Source organism: Enhydra lutris, unplaced genomic scaffold, assembly GCF_002288905.1.
Source record: "Enhydra lutris kenyoni isolate GAN:26980312 unplaced genomic scaffold, ASM228890v2 scaffoldscaffold125, whole genome shotgun sequence".
Taxonomy (NCBI): domain Eukaryota; kingdom Metazoa; phylum Chordata; class Mammalia; order Carnivora; family Mustelidae; genus Enhydra; species Enhydra lutris.
In genome coordinates this window covers 467,229-488,896 of record NW_019154209.1, presented here as the reverse complement: position 1 = coordinate 488,896, position 21,668 = coordinate 467,229, and the positions used below count along the sequence as shown (strand labels likewise).

Below are 21,668 nucleotides of genomic sequence, written 5' to 3'. Positions count from 1 at the left end.
AACTAAACCTACCTTCTACAGGTAGCCGCCGCCGCATGGCTAGGCGTTCCATTTTCCGCTGTGTTTCTGCCAGACTGAAAAGGACTCCATAAACATACTGACGTGCAGACCGGAACAGGAGAGCAGCTGGAGGCAGCTCCATGTTACACTCATCCTCAATACATACGGGGATCTTAATCTCACCCTAACAACAACAAACAAACAAACAAACAAACAAACAAAAAACGTCCAGGAAAAAGAACAAAATGAGATACCTCAAGATTTGGAATTGAGCTGAGAAGAATCAGTAATGAACTACAGCCTCTGTAGCCAAGCTACCAAATTTTCTACTTGTATTTAACAGTTTCAGAATAAAAAGAAGGTGTAATAAGCCCCCTGATTATAGCCAGCTTAAAAGCTATGCTCCATTTTTAGAGTCTCTGCTATGACTGACTGTAGCTGACTAAATGGAGAAAGTCACATCTTAGACATTTCGCTGGGGGATAGATTTGTATAGTAAGACTGGAGGAAGGGAACAACTCTGGAAAAGTAGAAGAAGAAGTAAAGAACAAGGGTGTAAAGAACAAGGGCATAAAACCTTTTCTTAGATTGTGTCCAGCCCTAAGTCCACAGTCTATCAATATGGTGCATGATCTTCTTTGACATCTCACAATTACAGTTCTCTTCTTGGGGCCTCATTTATTATAAAGTTCCATCTCCTGCTGGCATCACTTTACCTGAGGCCCTTAATACAATGAGGGGCCCCAGGATACTTGGTATTTTATCTCCCTTCAGAACCAATTAGAATTTTCTCTGGTAACTTATGGTTCTAGAAGTGTGTAGTACAATGTTGAAAGCAGGGAGGTAGGTGCTGATGTGCTCTCTTACCTTAGTGAGGACATGATAGATATATGGGTACATAAGACCCCTTCGGTGTCTGTGTTCAGCAACCCGTAAGACTTCGGGAGCTACTGGAGGTAAGGGGGGAATGGTGATGTCCATGTGGTTCCTTGTAGACATAGATAGCAGGGATGGGATGTGGGGCTCTCCATCACCCAGGCTGGTATCTGCAACTCCAGCATCGATGGGCTGTACCCAGGATCCTCTGTCACCATTTGGATCCTCCCATCCAGGCTGCTGCTGAAGTGTTTCTGTGATGTGACTAAAAATTTCAAAAGATCATGTAGAAGAGATAAGGAGTAACAAGCACTGGGTGTTATATGCAAATAATGAATCACTGAATACTACATCAAAAACTAATGATGTATGGTAACTAACATAATAAGATAATTCAGCTGGAAAAAAACAAAGATATAAACATATGAGTATAGTAAAAAAAAAAAAAAAGACATTCCAACTGAAGATGTCTGTTCTGAGGCTAAGGATTCTTCTAGACCCTCTGGAAATCAAGACACTAAATTAGTATTGGACCTGATTCATTTCCTCTACACCTTATAAAAGGCCATGTCTAGAGTCAGCTTACATTCTAAGAAACTAATTACAATTGAAACCTCAGTGTTTCCCAGGAAGAATCTGCTTGGAGAAATAATCTAAGAACAAATAAGCTAGTATAAAATACCACTGTTTTCATCCTCAGAACACTGTCTTCAGCAAGGTAACTGCATACTCAACTGTTTTAATACTTCAATTCTTTTTTTAAGATTATTTTTATTAACATATAATGTATTATTAGCCCCAGGGGTACAGGTCTGTGAATCATCAGGCTTACACATTTCACAGCACTCACCATAGCACATATCCTCCCCAATGTCCATAACCCAACCACCCTCTCCCTACCCCTTCCATCAACCCTCAGTTTGTTTTGTGAGATTAAGAGTCTCTTATGGTTTATCTCCCTCCTGATCCCATCTTGTTTCATTTTTTCCTTCCCTACCCTCCAAATCCCCCACCCTGCCTCTCAAATTCCTCATATCAGGGAGATCATATGACAACTGTCTTTCTCTGATTGACTTATTTCGCTCAACATAATACCCTCTAGTTCCATCCACGTCATTGCAAATGGCTAGATTTCATTTCTTTGGATGGCTGCATATAATACTTCAATTCTATAAATCTTATCATTTTTTTCTACATTCAATCCATCCTTCTCAAAATTAAAAAATGACAGCCATGAAATGTAGCACACCCATACCTACAGCTTCCCTAACCAGCTGCAATGCTTCCTTTTATTTCAGGGGCATGGGTAGCTGAAAATTACCACCGGTGCAGAGTCAATATGAGTATGAAGTAGTCAAGCATAGAGTCTTTCTACTTCATTTAAGAGTGAAGATCCACAGAGAAAAGCCAGAAACATATACTTCCCCACGCCCCACCCAGGTTACAAGCAAAAAAAAAAAAAAAAAAAAATATATATATATATATATATATAGAGAGAGAGAGAGAGAGAGAGAGAGAGAGATTCTCCAGAAGTCTGTTCGCTTGAGTGCCTATTGAGATACTTACTCAGAGCTGGTTCCATTTGGTTCATCACCATCAGAGGAAGAGGAGTGAGAAGAGTCTGGTCCCAAAGGAGGTGAGGTTTTGGAAGTCAAGTAATTGGGAAAATGGGATGCAGAGGAGTCATAAGAGACAGCCCAATTGGCAAAGGGGCTGTCCTGCAGCATGGGATCCTCAGAAAAAGCATGGGATTCCCCCAAAGCATGGGGAGAGAAGAGAAGAGAGGAGTTGGGTCCCATTGGGAATGGTGGTGGATATTTCATTTTCTGGGGCACATGGTGAGAAAACTAAAGGATAAAACAGACAGAAAAGCTATTTAACATTTGAACAGGCTCCAGAATGATTCCCTCAGAAGTTGTGATACAGTGGATAATGCCAGTAGCAGGGATTGTTGGGATACAAAGAACCTATTGAGAATAATAAGAAATTATTCTAACAGTGAAATATGGACAGAATCCTCCAGGGGCAGGACAATGGACCAATACATGTCTCCTAGAACCACTCTCCAACATTAGCTAATCTACCTTCACAGTGCCCTAGTGGCTACTAATCCTGGATGTTTTCTTTACATAATCTGCCAGCCTCGAGTTGAGAATGCAACATAGGTATATAAACACTTGATATTCTGATAACATTGAATTACCTTAACTCCTTAACTCAGAATATAAAAATCAAGAAGCAACCTGAGTCTAATGCTAACACATGGTCTTAGGACTCCTGAAAGATATTACCATTGGCTTTCCAGCAGAGATAGTGCTCATCTGATTTCGTGGAAGGGGAGGATTTCCAAGCCGATTATTTCGAAGACCTGAAGCCAAGAGAAAGGGTTATACTTCAGTCAATCCTAGTAATTCTACCATATACATTTTGCTAACCCCACATTGCTTGAAAAATTATTAACAGATAAGTTATAATTTATTGAACACCAGCTATGTGCCATGACAAGAAACTTAGAGAAATTATTTTATTTTTTAAAAAATCCTATAAAATAGGTATTATGAGCCACATAACATACATGTAAATGTGACTAGTTAAGATCACATAGGTATTAAGCAGCAGAGGTGGAATTCAAACTCAGGCCTGAACTCAAAGACAGGTCTATTTTTCTTACACCAGGCCATAATGGAGGTTAGTGCCAGAAGAAGCCCAAGCAAAGGAAATGGCATTGGACGCCATCCACAAACTTGAGAAACCAGTGCCCTGTATCTCAGGTCACCACTCTTATTATATGGAAATCGAAAGGAAAATATCCACCAAATAGGAACGACTTCTACAAGAGTGCAATACAAGTCGTCATGTCACTCTGGCCCAGGAGTTCCCATGAGGGACTCGGTTTCCACTTTGGATACAGAAGCTCTGTATCAGATGGAAGCCTTACCTAGAAAGGAGGAGGGACCCACTGGCAGTGAAGAGAGTTTGGTTGTGACAGAATAATATTCAACTGCTTTCTTGAATCGCTCTATTTTATCTTCTGTCCTGGACTGGACATTGGAACATCAGATGTTCAAGAGAAGAAACAACATGAGAGTGTGTTTTTCATGCAATGTATAACTGAAGAGTCAAAACAGTAGCAGAAATTAAATATCTTAAGAAACCCAAAGGGCGCCTTGGTGGCTCAGTTGTTAAGCGTCTGCCTTAGACTCAGGTCATGATCCCAGGGTCCTGGGATCGTGCCTCATATCAGGTGCCCTGCTCAGCGGGAAGCCTGCTTCTCCCTCTCCCACTGCCCCTGCTTGTGTTCCCTCTCCTGCTGTGTCTTTCTCTCTGTCCAATAAATAAATAAAATCTTTAAAAAAGAAAAAGAGGGCGCCTGGGTGGCTCAGTGGGTTAAGCTCTGCCTTAGGCTCAGGTCATGATCTCAGGGTCCTGGAATCGAGTCCCACATCGGGCTCTCTGCTCAGCGGGGAGTCTGCTCCCCCACTCCCCGACTCTTCTTGCCCCTCTGCCTACTTATGGTCTCTCTCTCTGTGTCAAATAAATAAAGAAAATCTTAAAAAAAAAAAAAAAGAAAAAAAAGAACACAGAGAGCAATTTTTCATGGTGCAGAAAAAATTAAGTAGTAAGAAAGCATTATAAAATGTAAAATTAAAAAATTAATAAGTAAAAATTTTAAAGTAAGTAAAAAAAATAAGTAAAAATAAGTAAAAAATTAAGTAAATAAGTATTATTTAAAGTAAATTAAGTAAATTTACTTATTAAAAATAAGTAAATAAGGAACTGAAGTTTACTTATATTTTGTGCTATTCTAAAATGGTCATATGATCATTAGAAAAAATAGATAAGAATGGGGGAAAATTACACAGTACCACCACCCAAAGATATTTTTGTCTGTTTTCTTCCAGTACTTTATCTTATATATTTTATTTTTTAAATCTTAAAAAAAGATTTAGTTATTTGAGGGGCGGGGGAAGAGAGAGAGAGAGAGAGAACAAGCATGTGAGTGGGGTGAGGGGCAGAAGGAGAAACAGAATCCTCAAGCAGACTCCATACTGATCACAGAGCCCGACACGGAACTCAATCCCAGGACCCTGAGATCGTGACCTGAGCTGAGATCAAGAGTCAGACACTTAATTGACTAAGCCACTCAGGCATCCCTTCTTCCAGTATTTTAAAATAAACTTTTTTGTTGACATATTGCTGGGCTATTTTAATACACACATTTTTCTATAGTTGATACTATATAATTTCATATCCTCCTTCTATTATAATTTTGAATGACCATATTTTTAAGCATAAATGTTATCATAAATTACGTAACTACTACCCTAATACATGACATTTAGGCTATTTCTCACATTTGGCTATTGTAAGTTATGCAACAAAGAGCATATATGTACATATAAATTTTTTCTGGATTTCAGATTATGTTCCTAGGAAAATGTCCCCAAAGTGGAATCATTGGTTCAAAAGGTATGAACACTAAAATAAAAAGCACTTAAACATATATAAAAACCACAATGTTTCATCACTATATATCCAACAGAATGGTTAAAATTAAAGGTTATAAGCATCAGGCACTGGTATGGATATGGAATAACTAGAACTGCAGTGCATCGCTGGTAGGAGCATATACTGGTATAATTTGGACAACTGAATGGCAGTTTCTTAAAAAGTTAAACATATATTTACCATATGGTGCAGCAATCCTACTTCCAAGTATTTACCCAGGAAAAATGACTACATGTACCCACCAAAAGATAGGAATGAGAATGCTAACAAGAACTTTATTCATAATAGCCCAAACTCAAATAACTCAAATGTATACCAAGAGAAGAATGGATAAATTGTGGTAGATTCCTACAATGGAATACTACACAGTTCTAAAAAGAACAAAGTACAACACAGATAAATCTCAAACACCTTATACTACGTGAAAGGAGAGACAGACACAAAAGAGTACATATGAAGTTCAAGTAGAAGTAAAACCGATCTATGGCAAAAGAAGTACAAATACTGCTCATCTCTGAGGGATTAGGGCTGACTGAGGAGCTTTTCCTTATCAAACCTTTTCCAACGTAATTTTAAAGTCCTCTTGAATATAATTTTATGAACTTCCTAACATTTCATCAAATGGAATATAAACTATTAAAGTCATTTCTACTTTATCATTATAAAAATGCTTTAATAAACATAATTTTACATAAATTTCTTGGATTATTTCATAGGGACTTCTTAGGTCCACTTCTTAGAAGTTGAAAATATTAGGTCAAAGGATATGGTCATTTTCATAGACACATTTTTTAAGTTTAAATTTTAGTTTGTTAATGTACCATGCAATATTGGTTTCTACAGTAGAATTCAGTGATTCATCACTATATACAACACCCAGTGCTCATCAAAAGTGCCCTCTTTAATAACCATTACCCATCTATCCCATCCCCCACACGCCTCCCTCCATCAACCCTCACTTTGTTCTCTATAGTTAAGAATCTCTTATGGTTTAGGGGCACCTGAGTGGCTCACTCGGTTGAGCATCTGACTCTTGGCTTTGGCTAAGGTTGTAATATCGGGGTCATGAGATCAAACCCACACTGGGCTCCATACTCAATGAGGAGTCTGCTTGTCCCTTCTCTCCCCATCTGCCCTCCACCCCACTCTCTCTAAAATAAATAAATTAAGTCTTTCTTTAAAAAGTCTCTTATGGCTTGTTTCCCTCTCTCCATTTGTTCTTTCCCCCCTTCCTTAATGATCCTGTTTTGTTTCTTAAATTCCACATGTGAGTGAGATCATATGGTATTAGTCTTTCTCTGACTGACATTTATTTCACTTAGCGTAATACGCTCTAGTTCCATACACATTGTTGCAAATGGGAAGATTTCACTCTTTTGATGGCTGAGTAATATTCCATTGTACGTGTGTGTGTGTGTGTGTGTGTGTGTGTGTGTGTATACACACACATCACATCTTCTTTATCCATTCATCAGCCTAAAGTCATGTGGGCTCTTTCTATAGTTTGGCTACTGTTGATAATGCTGCTATAAACATTGGAGGGCATGTACCACTTTGAATCTGTATTTTTGTATTCTTTGGATAAATGCCTAGTAGCACAATTGCTGGATGGTAGGGTAGTTCTATTTTTAACTTTTTGAGGAAACTCCAAGTTCTCTAGAGTAGTAGCTGTACCAGTTTGCATCCCCACCAATAGTGCAAGAAGGGTCCCCTTTCTCTGCACCCTCACCAACACCTGTTGTTTCTGGTGTTGTTAATTTTAGCCATTCTGACAGGTGTGAGGTAGTAACTCATTGTTAGTTTTTGTATTTCCCTGATGATGAGTGATGTTGAGCATCTTTTCATGTGTTAGCCATCTGAATGTCTTTTTTTGGAAAAGTGTCTATACATGTCTACTGCCCAGTTCTTAACTGGATTATTTGTTTTCTGGGGTGTTGAGTTTAGTAAGTTCTTTATTGATTTTGGATACTAGCCCTTTATCAGATATGTTGTTTGTAAATATCTTCTCCCATTCCATATGCTGCCTTTTAGTTCTGTTGATTTTTTCCTTCACTGTGCAGAAGTTTTTATCTTGAATAAGTCTGAACAGTTCATTTTTGGTTTTGTTTCCCTTGCCTTTGGAGATGTGTCTATGAAGAAGTTGCTGCTGCCAAGGTGAAAGAGGTTTATGCCTGTGTTCTCTAGGATTTTGATGGATTTCTGTCTCATGTTGAGGTCTTTCATCCATTTTGAATTTATTTTTGTGTATGGTATAAGAAAGTAATCCAGTTTCATACTTGTGCGTGCTGCTGTCCAGTTTTTCCAACACCATTTGTTGAAGGGACTGTTTTCTTTTTCCATTGGATATTCCTTTCTGCCTTATCAAAGATTAGTTGACCACAGAGTTGAGGGTCCATTTCTGGGTTTTCTATTCTGTTACACTGATATATGTGTCTGTTTTGTGTCAGTAGCATACAGTTTTAATGACTACAGCTTTGTACTATAACTTGAAATCTGGAACTGTGATGCTTCCAGGTTTAGTCTTCTTTTTCAGGATTGCTTTGGCTATTTGGGATCTTTTGTGGTTCCATACGAACTGTAGGATGTTTTGTTCCAGCTCTATGAAAAATGCTGGTGGTATTTTGATAGGGATTTCATTAAATGTGTAAACTGCTTTGGGTAGTATAAACATCTTAATAATGTTTGTTCTTCCAATGCACATGGAATGCTTTTCCATTTCTTTGTGTCCTCCTCAATTTCTTTCATAAATGTTCTCTAGTTTTGAGAGTACAGATTTTTTTAACCTCCTTATAGTAAGGTTTATTCCTAGGTATCTTCTTGTTTTTGGTGCAATTGCAAAGGGGATTGATCCCTTGATTTCTCTTTTTGCTGCTTCATTATTGGTGTATAGAAATGGAGCAGATTTCTGCACATTGATTTTATATTCTGCAACTCTGTTGAATTCATATATGAGTTCTAGCAATTTTTTGGTGGAGTCTTTTGGGTTTTCTACAGAGTATCACGTTATCTGCCAATAGTGAAAGTTTGACTTCTTCCTTGCTAATTTAGATGCCTATGTTAAATAATGGTGACAGCAGACATCCTTGTCTTGTTCCTGACCATAGGGGAAGGGCTCTGTTTTTCCCCATTGAGGATGATATTAGCTGTGGGTCGTTTGTGTATGGCCTATATGAGGTTGAAATAAGTTCCTTCTATCCCTACATTGTTAAGGGTTTTTATCAAGAAAGGATGCTGTATTTTGTCGAATGCTTTTTTTGCATCTATTGATAGGATCATATGGTTCTTATCCTTTCTTTTATTAATATGATGTGATTGATTTGTGAATACTGAATCGCCTCTGTGGCCCAGGAATAAATCCTACTTGAACATGATAAATAATTATTTTAATGTATTGTTGAATTTGATTTCCTAGTAGTTTACTGAGAATTTTTACATCCATGTTTATCAGGAATAGCTGCCTTTAATTCTCCTTTTTAGTGGGGTCTTTGTTGGTTTTGGAATCAAGGTAATACTGGCTTCATACAATGAGTTTGGAACTTTTCCTTCCATTTCTATTTTCTGAAACAGTTGGGGAGAATAGGTATTAACTCTTATTTAAATGTCTGGTAGAATTCCCCTAGGAAACCATCTGGCCCTGGGCTCTTGTTTGTTGGGAGATTTTTGATTACTGATTTAATTTCTTTTCTGTTATGGGTCTGTTCAAATTTGTTATTTGTTTCTGTTTCAGTTTTGGCACTTTGTAGGTTTCTAGGAATTTGTCCATTTCTTCCAAGTTGCGTGGTTTTTTGGCATATAATTTTTCATAGTACTGTTTTATAACTGTGTTTCTGTGGTGTTGGTTGTGATCGCTACTCTTTCACTCATGATTTTTATCTATTTGTGTCCTTTCTCCTTTCTTTTTGATAGGGGTTTATCAATTTTCCCAATTATTTCAAATAACTAGCTCTTAGTTTTGTTAACCTGTTCTATGGGTTTTTTGTTTTCTTTTGGTTTGGTTTTTATATAGTTTATTTCTGCTCTAATCTTTATTATTTCCCTTCTTCTCATGGACTTAGACTTTATTTGCTATTCTTTTTCCAGCTCCTTTAGGTGGTTATTTGCTGTTCTTTTTCCAGCTCCTTTAGGTGTAAGGTTAGATTATGTATTTGAGACTTTTCTTCTTTCCTGAGGTAGGACTGTGTAGCAATGTACTTCCCTCTTAATACTGCCATTGCTGCATCCCAAAGGTTTTGGACTGTCATGTTTCTATTTTCATTTGCTTCCATGTATTTTTAAATTTCTTCTTTAATTCTTGGTTAACCCATTCATTCTTCAGTAGAATGTTCCTTAATCTCCATGTATCTGCAGTCTTTCCATTTTTTTTTCTTATGGTTGACTTCAAATTTTGTAATGTTGTGGTCTAAAACTATGCATGTTATGATCTCAGTCTCTTTGTACTTGTTGAGGGCTGATTTTTGACGCCGTATGTGAATCATTCTGAAGAATGTTGCACATGCACTTGAAAAGAATGCTGCTTTAGGATGAAATGTTCTGAATATTATCTGTTAAGTCCACCTGGTCCAGTGTGTTATTCAAAGCCAAGTTTCCCTGTTGCTTTTCTTAGATGATCTGTCCATTGCTGTAAGTGGGATGTTAAAGTCTCCTGCTATTATTGTATTATTATCAATGGATTTATGTTTATTATTAATTGATTTATATATTTGGGTGCTCCCAAGTTAGGGGCATACATATTTATAACTGTTAGAGCTTCTTGATGAACAGACCCCTTAATTATGATATAATGCCCTTCTTCATCTCGTTAGTCTTTGTTTTAGAAGCTCATTTGTCTGAGAGAAGCATGGCTACTCCAGCTTTCTTTTGATGTCCACTACATGACAGATGGTTCTCCATCTCCTCACTTTCAATCTGCAGGAGTCTTTAAGTCTAAAATGCATAGACTTTTGACACGATAGTAAATCTCTTTCCAAAACCGATGTCTTAAGTTATACTCTCATTATCAATGCATGAGAGTGCCCAATTCACCATATAGCCCCAATGTTGAGTACCTTCTACAAAATAACCATCCAGCTACAAGAAACTTTTCCTTTAGAAATATATAAAAATGGGCGCCTGGGTGGCTCAGTTGGTTGAGCGACTGCCTTCAGCTCAGGTCATGATCCTGGAGTCCCGGGATCGAGTCCTGCATCAGGCTCCCAGCTCCACGGGGAGTCTGCTTCTCCCTCTGACCTTCTCCTCGCTCATGCTCTCTCTCACTATCTCTCTCTCTCTCAAATAAATAAATAAAATATTTTAAAAAAAGAAATATATAAAAATTATTAAAATATGTAATCCAAAAAGGTAAAATTTTAAACATGTATAATCTTCTCAGAATCTATAATTGTTAACATTCTAGGATCTATATAGCATTCCAGATGTCTTTATTTATAAACATTCAGGCACACAAACACAGAAATCAAGATCACCAGGTCCTCTAGCCTCACTTAGAAATAAAATCACTCTGCTTTCTCAATAATCTATTGAGTATATAATTGTCTGAAAAAGTATCCCAAATCTCAAGATTACATGCAAATTACTGACTTATAGAATGATATTTGGCTGAATAATATTCCACTGTATCAAGGTTCCATTAGTTACATATTCACTATTATTTCCAGATTATATTTAATTACACACCTAACAATCTCCTAAAAGATAAAAGACATACAGTCTTCCTTAATATCTATAGCTCTGTACTTACACCCCTCCCCAGAAGTGACCAGTGTTATCAGTTTGATCTGTGTCCTGTCATATACATATTATGTATATATACCAATATAGTTTTGCTTTTTTCATATATATGGAATCACATTATTATACTGTTTTTTCAACTTGCTTTCTGCACTTAACTTGTAAACTATTCAACATCAGTGAATAAAGATCTATGACCTCATTCCCTAAAATACTGAATTACGAGTATGTCTCTCAATGTATCACTCTTCTGTGCCCTGACATAACATTTACTCTTCCTTCAAGGGTACAACTTCTATGAAACCTTTCCTTCTGTGACATATTTATTGTGGTTTTTCTTCATTTTACTTATTTATGCACCTCTGCCTCCCATTTAAACAAAAGTTCTGCAAGAACAGAGAAGAGTTTATTCACACTTATATTTTAGTGTCTAGCATGGGACCCTGTCTGTGGAAGTATATTCAGTATTTAATATATGATCATATATAATAATATCCTACCCTTTTCTTCTATAGATCCCCAGAGAACATGGGAAGCAGAGTAGAACATTGTCCTTTAATGCTATTAAAAAAACTAGCAGTTTTTGTATGTTTGTTTAGAAGAGCTCTCATAATTCTACAACTGCTAAAAATGATATGTATGAAAATTATACAACAACAATGAAAACTGGTTTAAGACATAATGTTAAGTAAAAAAAGCAGGTTAAAAATTTTTACACATCAAAACATACATACATCCATACATACAAAGGAGACTAGGAAACACTGTAAAACATTTAGGGTGGAATTCACAGCAAAGCCTATTTTTTAAATTTTTTGTTCTTATTGTTTAGTGAAAAGGGTGATCCTTTTTTTTATGAATAGTCAATATCCAGATTCCAAAGATCATAAAGTTATAAAGGGAACCAAAAGCTGTAACATCAAAAATATTCACCACTCAGATGAACACTTACAAAATTTTTCCTGTCAACATATGATGGAATATTATTTGGTTTTAAAAAGGAAAGAAATTCTGGCACATGTTACAACATGGATGAACCTTGAGGAAATTGTGCTAAGTGAAATAAGTCAGTCACAAAAAGACAAATAGTGTTTAATTCCATTTAGATGAATTTAATTTAATTCCATTTTAACCCCCCTAAAGTGGTTAAAATCATAGGGAAAGAAGGGCACCTGGGTGGCTCAGTAAGTTAAGTGTCTACCTTCAGCTCAGGTCATTATCTCAGGGTCCTTGGATGAAGTCCCACATCAGGCTCCCTGCTCAGTGGGAAGCCTGCTTCTCCTTCTCCCTCTGCTGTTCCCCCTGCTTGTGCTCTCTCTCTCCCTTGCTCTCTGTCACATAAATAAATAAATAAATAAAAATCTTTAAAAAAAAATCATAGTGAAAGAAAGTAGAACTGGGGTTGCCAAGGGCTGGAGGGGAGGGGAAAATGGAAAGTTATCATTTAATGGGTACAGAGTTTCAGTTTTACAAGATGAAGAATAATGAAGATGGATGATGGTGATGGGTACACAACACTATGAATGTATTTAATACCACTGAACTGCACACTTAAAATGATTAAGATGGGAAATTTTATGTTATATATATATTTTTTTCATAACTGAGTTTTTATTCGTTGTTCTGAGGATCAGTACAGACATTTCAATTTGTACACAATTCCTAACGTACGTACTAAAAATTTAAAAAGTCACATAGTTGTGATTCTTTTCTAAAAGTTATTCCAGTGACCTTCCAGCTTAAAATTTGGAGGCAATTTTTCCTTAACAGTGTTATCAAGTACCAATAGATTCAAATGCTGATACACTGTTACAGTGTTAAGTCTCATTAATTCACAATTTAATATCATATACACTACATACTCAAATTTTCAACCCTGCACAGCACATTAACAGAGTTACTAGGAAAACTGGACTACCACAACCAAGATGTTACAGAGTGCACAAGAATTCTGACAGGGAGAGCCAAGATCTAGGAGTGGTTTTCTTTAGGCAACAATTCTACCAAAACAACATGGGAAAAGGAGTAATTTAAAATATTCAAGACATATTAAATGCACGACTGACCCCAAATTGCCATTTAGTATGCTTGGTATTACAGGATATAAAAACTACCCATCTATGGAATGTTGAGCTGACACCCAAGACAATCAAAGCCTCCCACATTCAATATCCCACTATTTTCTGGTTGTACCAAAAAATAAGCAACCAGCAAATGATTTCACCTCTTAAAAAAAAGCATTTACACTTAAAAAATGGGATGAGGTGGGATTCCCTCCTTCTTAAAAATGTTTCTAGAGCTATTAAAAAACTTGCATTTACAAAATAGTTGATAAAACTATTCCTCTGGATTGTACAAGAAGGGAGACAGGGACCACTGATAAGACATGGTATGTGATATTAATCAGACTTGACTTCTTTCTCTCCTGCTTCATCGGATGCTGGACTCTCCTCATTTTTTGTTTCTCCATTTTCTGCAGGTAAGTCTTCTTTTGTTTCTTGGTTAGCCACTTCAGCCTGTTTTCCCTTTGCTCCCCTCTTCCCCTTTGTTTGCACTTTTTTGTCTGAAGATTTATCATTTGCTGTCGCCTTCTTGGGCTTCGCTTCCACTTTCGCAGGCGCAGGCTTCGCGGACAACTGCGCCGACCTCCTCTTGGGCTCCTCCTTCGCAGCGTCGTCGGCGGAGCTCACCTTCCTCTGGGGCATCGTGGCGGCGGGGCGGGCGCGTGCCGGGTGGCTGCGGGCGCGCCGGAGAGCCTTCGCTAAGCTGGGCTGCCTGCCCACTGCCGCTCCTCCCGCCGCCTGAGCTGCTGCAACGCGCCGCGGGGGCGGTGGAAAAACCGGATGGAACCGGATTGGGAGCCCACCCCACTTATGTTATATATATTTTATCACAATAAAAAAGGGAAGGAGAATTTATTCTCCATCCAAACAGTATCTCCTACTTAACACTAACATCTCTCCCTACTCACTATGTGAATTTCTTTCTTTGTGAGTCAGTGCCTTTGCAAACAGCTGAAAGTACAATGGAAATCAACAAAGTGAATGAGCAAAATCTATCATAAAGGTCAAGATTTCCTTAAGTCAAGGGAAATGATGGAGGACTGTGTACATCATGCTAGAAGTCATGCAACAAGATATCTGGTACAGTTAATGTTCAACAATAGTGGAAGAAAGAATTATGAAAGAAGATGTTAGGAAAGGCACTTGGAAAAATAATGATTTGAATATAAAAAGAAATTAAGCCCTTTGGGAAAATAAAGCCCAAGTACATTTTTTTAAATGAAAAACAACCCTTTTTTAATTATGCTAGAAAGTTAGATGTAAAGTAATGGATGCTAGATTGTGCTACCACATAACTAGTTAGGAAAACTTATGTTCCCAAAAAGAAGTGCCGATTTCATGTTTTATTTGCTTAAAAAAAATCTACGGAGAGAGTTCCATTCCAGATAAGATGGAGTAAACACACTACCTTATTCCCACTGGAAGGTTGTTATAAAACCTAGGAGCAACTATTTGAAGACTCTGAAAAGTAAACAGTGGCAGGAGGACTCAGGAAGAAGACCAGAATTCAAAGTATCACAGAATCAAGTGTGAGTTTAGCATTTCTTTTTCTTGCAGTATCCCTTGGTGTGGACAGACTGCAGCCCAACACCTGGAAGCATACACTGATGTGGACAGAGAGCACCAGGGGAAACCTAAGTTTAGTTCTGGCTTGAAGAATGGGAAAGGGGTTCTTGAAAACTCAAGAAAGTATACGGAAACACCCCAATTTTTTTTCTTTTCCTTTTTTCTGTTCTCATGTGTACCAGCCTGAAACAAACTTAATGTGGCAGCATGGCAACCTTCCTCTCCAATCAGAGAATCAGCAGTCTCAGTAGGGTAGGGCGAGCCTTTGATGCTTTTCCTCTCTTTCTATCCTTCTGCTGGTTAGCCCCAGACACTGAGAAAGGATGGAACCATATGAACCAGAAGTACTGAAGAGATAATAGAGAGGGAGCAACAGAATGGGTGGATCTGACACTAAAAAGCAGACAACAGACTCCGAGAACTGAAGAAATAAACAACCAAACAAGTCCCAGACTGGATACTGAGTGGGTAGCATACACATGGGACCAAGCCAAATAAGTCTGCAAACTTTGAAAATTGCATTGACAATGATACCACTGCCCACAGAAGGATGGTAAGAACCTGTGGTCTGAACCTAAATGGGTCAATTGCCTCCTAAAACAAAACTGTAAACATTCCCTATTATATTGAAACAAAGACCAAGAATCTCAATGGCGAGATGACAAACATGCTGGAATTATCTGACAAAGATGTCAAAGCAGCTTTATAAAAGTGCTTGAAAGTAAGGTGAACACTCCTGAAACAAAAAAGAAAGATGGAAAGTCTCTGCAAAAAAAGATCACATGTAAAGAAGAACCAAATGGAAATTTTAGAACTTAATAATTCATAACCAAATTCATAACCAAAATTTTAAAAAACCTCACTGGATGGGCTCTATAGCAGACCAGAGATGACCAAGGAAAGAGTCAATGAAATTGATGATAAATCAAAAGAAAATATCCAGTGTGAAAATCAGTGAGAAAAATGAAATTATATTTAAAAATATAGAGCCTCAAGGATACATAGGCATACCAAAAGTTCTAACATTGGTGTCATTATACTCATGGAAGGAAAAGAAAACATGGAACAGGAAAACTATTTGAAAAAAAATAGCTGAAAACTTCTCAAATTTGGTAAAAGACATACTTAGATATTCAAGAAGCTTAGAAAACTCTGAACAGCATAAATTCAAAGAAATCTCTGCAAGAAATCACTGGCAAATTCTACCAATTAAAGAGGAAAAATCAATTCTACAAATCTCTCCCCCCCCAAAAAAGAAGAACACTTGCCAACTCATTTGAGTCCAGCATTACCCTGATACACCAAACCAGACAAAGACAGCACAAGAAAACCCCCTATAGGCCAATATTCCTCAAGAAAATAAATGCAAAAATGTTCAATAAAGTACTAGTAATTCAAATCCAATAATATAAGAAAGGAAGTATACCTTCACCACATCCTGGGAATGCAAAGAAGGTTCAATATTCAAAAATCTATGGACTAAAGAAGAAAAAGCACATGAGCTTATCAGTAGATGCAAAAAAATACATTTGACAAAACAGACCATTCTTTAATGATAAGTACTCTTAGTAAAAGAGGAACATAACTTCCTCACCCTGATAATGTACATCGACAAAACCTACAGCTAATATAAAACTTAATGCTGACTGAATGCTCTTCCCAAAGACTGAGAACATGAGAAAAAGATATAGCCTCTCTCATCACTCCTATTCACCATTGTTTGGAAATCCTAGATGGTGCAGTAAGAAAAAAAAAGGCAAAGAGACTAGAAAAGAAATAAAACTGTCTTTATTCACAGACAATTGATCTTTTTTTTTGTTTTGTTTTGTTTTTTTTAATTGATCATCTACACAGAAATACCAAGAAATCTACTAAAAAACTTCTTGTGAGTTTAGGAAGGTTGCAGAATACAAGGTCAACACACAAAAAACAATCATATTTTAATACAGTAGCAATGGACAATTAGAAATTGAAATGAAAAAAAAAAAAACAATAGGTGCCGTAATTATAAAATACTTAAATAACTTTTAAAAAAATGTATGGGGCTTGTCCTAGCCTCAGCAATCAGAAAACAAAAAGAAATAAAAGGCATCCGAATTGGCAAAGAAGTCAAACTCTCACTCTTTGCAGATGACATGATCCTCTATGTGGAAAACTCCAAAGACTCCACCCCAATATTGCTAGAACTCATACAGGAATTCAGCAAAGTGGCAGAATATAAAATCAATGCACAGAAATCAGTTGCATTTCTATACACCAATAATGAAGCAGCAGAGAAAGAAATAAGGAGTTACAATTGCACCCAAAATACCTAGGAATAAACCTAACCAAAGAGGCAAAGTATCTGTATTCATAAAACTATAGAATAATCATGAAAGAAATTGAGGAAGACACAAAGAAATGGAAAAACATTCTATGCTTGTAGACTGGAAGAACATATGTTGTTAAAATGTCTACGCCACCTAGAGCAATCTACAGATTCAGGTCAATCCCTATCAAAATACCATCAACTTTTTTCACAGAACTGGAACAAATAATCCTAAAATTTGTATGGAATCAGAAAAGACCCCGCATAGCCAAAGGAATGTTGAAAAAGAAAACCAAAGCTGGTGGAATCACAATTCTAGACTTCAAGCTGTATTACAAAGTTATAATCATCAAGACAGCATGGTACTGGCACAAAAACAGACACATAGATCAATGGAACAGAACAGAGAACCCAGGAATGGACCCTCACTCTATGGTCAACTAATCTTTGACAAAGCAGGAAAGAATATCAATGGGAAAATTCTCTTTCACAAATGGTGTTGGGAAAACTAGAGAACAACATACGAAAGAATGAAACTCGAGCACTTTTCACACCATATACAAAAATAAATTCAAAATGGATGAAAGACCTCAATGTGAGACAGGAATCCATCAAAATCCTATAGGAGAACATAGGTAGCAACTCTTTGATCTCAGCCTCGGCAGTATCTTGCTGGACACATCTCCAAAGGCAAGGGAAACAAAGGCAAAAATGAACTATTGGGACTTCATCAGGATAAAAAGCTTTTGCACAGCAAGGAAACAGTCAACAAAACCAAAAGACAACTGACAGAATGGGAGAAGATATTTGCAAATGACATATCAGATAAAAGGCTAGTATCCAAAATCTATAAAGAACTTATCGAACTCAATACCCAAAGAACAAATAATCCAATCAAGAAATGGGCAGAAGACATGAACAGACATTTCTGCAAAGAAGACCTCCAAATGGCCAACACACCATGAAAAAGTGCTCAATATCACTCAGCATCAGGGAAATATAAATCAAATCCACAATGAGATACCACCACACATCAGTCAGAATAGCTAAAATTAACAAATCAGGAAACAACAGATGTTGGGGAGGATGCGGAGAAAGAGGAACCCTCCTACACTGTTGGTGGGAATGTAAGCTGGTGCAGCCACTCTGGAAAACAGTATGGAGGTTCCTCAAAAAGTTGAAAATAGAGCTACCCTATGATGCAGCAACTGCAATACTGGTATTTACTCCAAAGATACAAATGTAGTGATCTGAAGGGGCACTTGCATCCCAATGTTTATAGCAGCCATGTCCACAATAGCCAAACTGTGGAAAGAGCCCAGATGTCCACTGACAGATAAATGGATGAAGAAGATGTGGTATATATGATGGAATATTATGCAGCCACCAAAAAAGAAATCTTGCCATTTGCTACGATGTGGATGGAACTAGAGTGTCTGATGCTAAGCGAAATAAGTTAATCAGAGAAACACAATTATCATATCATCTTACTGATATGTGGAATTTAAGAAGAGAGGATCATAGGGGAAGAGAGGAAAAAATGAAACAAGATGAAACCAGACAGGGAGACAAACCATAAGAGGCTCTTAATCTTAGGAAACAAACTGTGGGTTGCTGGAGGGGAGAGGGTGGAGGATGCGGTAACAGGGTGATGGACATTGGGGAGGGTTATGTGTTGTAATGAGCACTGAGTATTATATAAGACTGATGAATTACAGACTATAAGACTGATAAATCACAGACCTGTATCCCTGAAACAAATAATACATTTTATGTTAATTAATTAAATTTAAAGAATAACGATAAAAAAGAAAAAATGTATGGGACTTGTATGCTGAAAACTATATAATGCTGATGAAAAAAATCAAAGATGAACTAAATAAATGGAGAGAGATAATTGTATTACTGGATCTGAAAACTCAAATTCATCTATCCGGCCGACCCTTGAACAACACAGGTTTGAACTGCGTGGGTCACTTATATGTGAATTTTTTTTTTGATAAATACAATACAGTACTTTAAGGCATTTTCCTTATAATTTTCTTAATAGCCTTTTTTTTCTCTAGCTTACTTTATCATAAGAATACAGTATATAGTACACTTAACATACAAAATACGGGTTGACAGTTTATGTCATCAGTAAGGCATCCAAGCAACAATAGGCTATTAGCAGCTATGTTTGGGGGGAATTAAAAATTATACATGGATTTTTTAAGAAGATTTTATGTATTTGTCAAATAGAGAGCAGAAGCACAGAGAGCTGCAGGCAGAACAGGCAGAGCAGGCAGAGGGAGAAGGAGCCTTCCTACTGAGCAAGGAGCCTGATGTAGGGACCCTGGGATCATGACCTGAGCCAAAGGCAGATCCTTAACTGACTGAGACACCCAGGCATCCCTATACATGGACTTTTTACTGCACGGGGGGGGTTAGTTTCCCTAACCCCCATGTTATTAAAGGGTCAATTGTATATTTAATATAAGGAATTCCCATTAAAATCCCAGCAGGATTATTTTTATGGCTACAGAAAAGGTTATTCTAAAATGATTATGGAGAGAGAAAGGAATTAGAATAGACAAAATAATTTTGAAAAAGATAAAGAAAATTGGAGGGATCACTACCTAATTTTGACTTACCATAAAGCTACAGTATTCAAGACAGAGTCTTATTTGCAAAGAGATAGACACATGGGTCAACTCAACAGAACAGTGTTCAGAAACAGACCCACACAAACAGCAATTCAATGGAGAAAAGACAGTCTTTTCAACAAACTGCTGAAACAACTGAACATCCATACTCCAAATGTAAACAAAAACACCTGACACGTTATACAAAATGAACTCAAAATGGATGATTTGTTCTAAATGTAAAATGTAAAAGTATATCATTTTTACAAGAAAACAGGACAATATTAGCATGCCTGCAGTTAGGCAAAGGATTTTTATAGATGACACCAAAAGCATGATCCATAACAGATGAAAATTTAAAACTTTTCCTTTGCAAAACACACTGTTAAGGGGCGCCTGGGGGGCTTAGTGGGTTAAAGCCTCTGCCTTCAGCTCACATCATGATCCCAGGGTCCTGGGATCAAGCCCCACATCAGGCTCTCTGCTCAGCTGGGAGCCTGCTTCCTCCTCTCTCTCTGCCTGCCACTCTGCCTACTTGTGATCTCTCTGTCAAATAAATTAATTAATTAAATCTTTTTAAAAAAGACATTGTTAAGAGATGTAAAAATGAACTATGGGCTGGGAGAAAATATTAGCAAACCAGATATCTGACAAAGGACTTTAAGCAAAAATATACAAAGAACTCTCAAAAATCGACAGCAAGTAAATAAACAACTCGTGTAAAAATGGACGAAAGACTGTTGAAGAATATTCACCAATAAGGGTTGATGAATGGCAAATACACACAAGAAAAAAGTGTTCATCATTACTCATTTGAGAAGTGCAAATTAAAATTATGGAGAACTACCACTATACCCCTTTTAGAATGGCTGTAAAAAAAATACTGACAGTAACAAGAGCTAGGGAGGAATGGAACAGCTACACTGGAAAATGGTTTGGCAGGGGCTTATAAAGTTATAGTTAAAGATGTACCTACCATATGACCCCAAAATCCCAATCCTAAGCATTCACACCAAGGAAATGAAAACTTTTGTTCATAAGAAAAAGCCTGGTACACAACTCTATTCAAACCACCAAAAATTGGGAACAACTCAAATATCTTCCAGGGGTGGATAAATAAACATATTATGGTATAGCCACACAATGTATACTAGTTGGTAATAAAAAGGAATGAATTATTGATAGATGTAATATGTAACAATTTAGAAGATTCCTGAAGGCATTATGTTGAAAGAAAAATGTTATTCTTAAAAGATTACATACTATATGATTTCATTCATATGTTATTCTCTAAAAGATATAACTGTAGTGACAGAGAACAGACTGGTAGTTTGCAGGAGGTAGTGATGTTTGGATGTGATTACAAAAGGATAGCATGAGAGATTTCTGGGGTGGCTTAATCTATACATGTGCTAAAAATTCACAAAACTATATACACACATATATAAATGTTGGTTTTACTTTATGTTAATTTTAAAAATAAACTGAAAACCCATAGTACAAGTATAAATTAAATTATTAGAAATAAAACTAACTTATTTTCCTAACTTTAAATTTTATCTCACAAGACAAATTCCCAGTAGAGCCTATATTTCATTTTTAACAATGACGTATTGATTTTTGTTTTATGTGGACCTTGTAGTCTTTTTCATTATCCATTAACCTCTACTAAGCAAAAACTTCTTTAAAGTATACATTGAAACAAATAGAAGAGAAGAAGGACATATTCTAGAGTGATAACTACAGCAAGTTGTTTGTGAGCAATGAGATTTTAAGTGGCTTTATTTTCTAAATTTTCCAGAATGAGCTTATATAACATTGATAATTAGTGGGGAAAAGCTAAAGAACCCTTTCAGCCCAGGCCTAGTATTGTTTTCAAAGGAAACTTTAGGGCTCTGGTCTGTAAGCACGGAGAAGACAAGCAGCTACAAGGAGAGAAGGTAGGTAGCACAGAGGAAAAAAAATCAGATCTGCTGGTGGTACTAGTGAAGGTAA

General features: G+C 36.9%; 1 protein-coding gene and 1 pseudogene across 3 annotated transcripts in view; both read right to left on the bottom strand.

Moving 5' to 3' along the window:
- Nucleotides 1-21,668, bottom strand: part of LOC111139931 (family with sequence similarity 120C) — a 111,235-nt gene that overhangs the window by 59,546 nt on the left and 30,021 nt on the right. For both annotated transcript variants that reach the window (XM_022492344.1, XM_022492345.1), the window contains exons 5-9: nucleotides 3,815-3,917; nucleotides 3,168-3,244; nucleotides 2,443-2,723; nucleotides 868-1,141; nucleotides 13-184 (exon numbers count right to left, since the gene is read on the bottom strand). In XM_022492344.1, the coding sequence (XP_022348052.1) occupies nucleotides 13-184; nucleotides 868-1,141; nucleotides 2,443-2,723; nucleotides 3,168-3,244; nucleotides 3,815-3,917 (907 nt within the window). The remainder of the gene's footprint in view (nucleotides 1-12; nucleotides 185-867; nucleotides 1,142-2,442; nucleotides 2,724-3,167; nucleotides 3,245-3,814; nucleotides 3,918-21,668) is intronic.
- LOC111139933 lies at nucleotides 12,715-15,693 on the bottom strand (annotated as a pseudogene). Its single transcript, XR_002640121.1, has one exon. The product of XR_002640121.1 is annotated as a non-histone chromosomal protein HMG-14 pseudogene (transcript).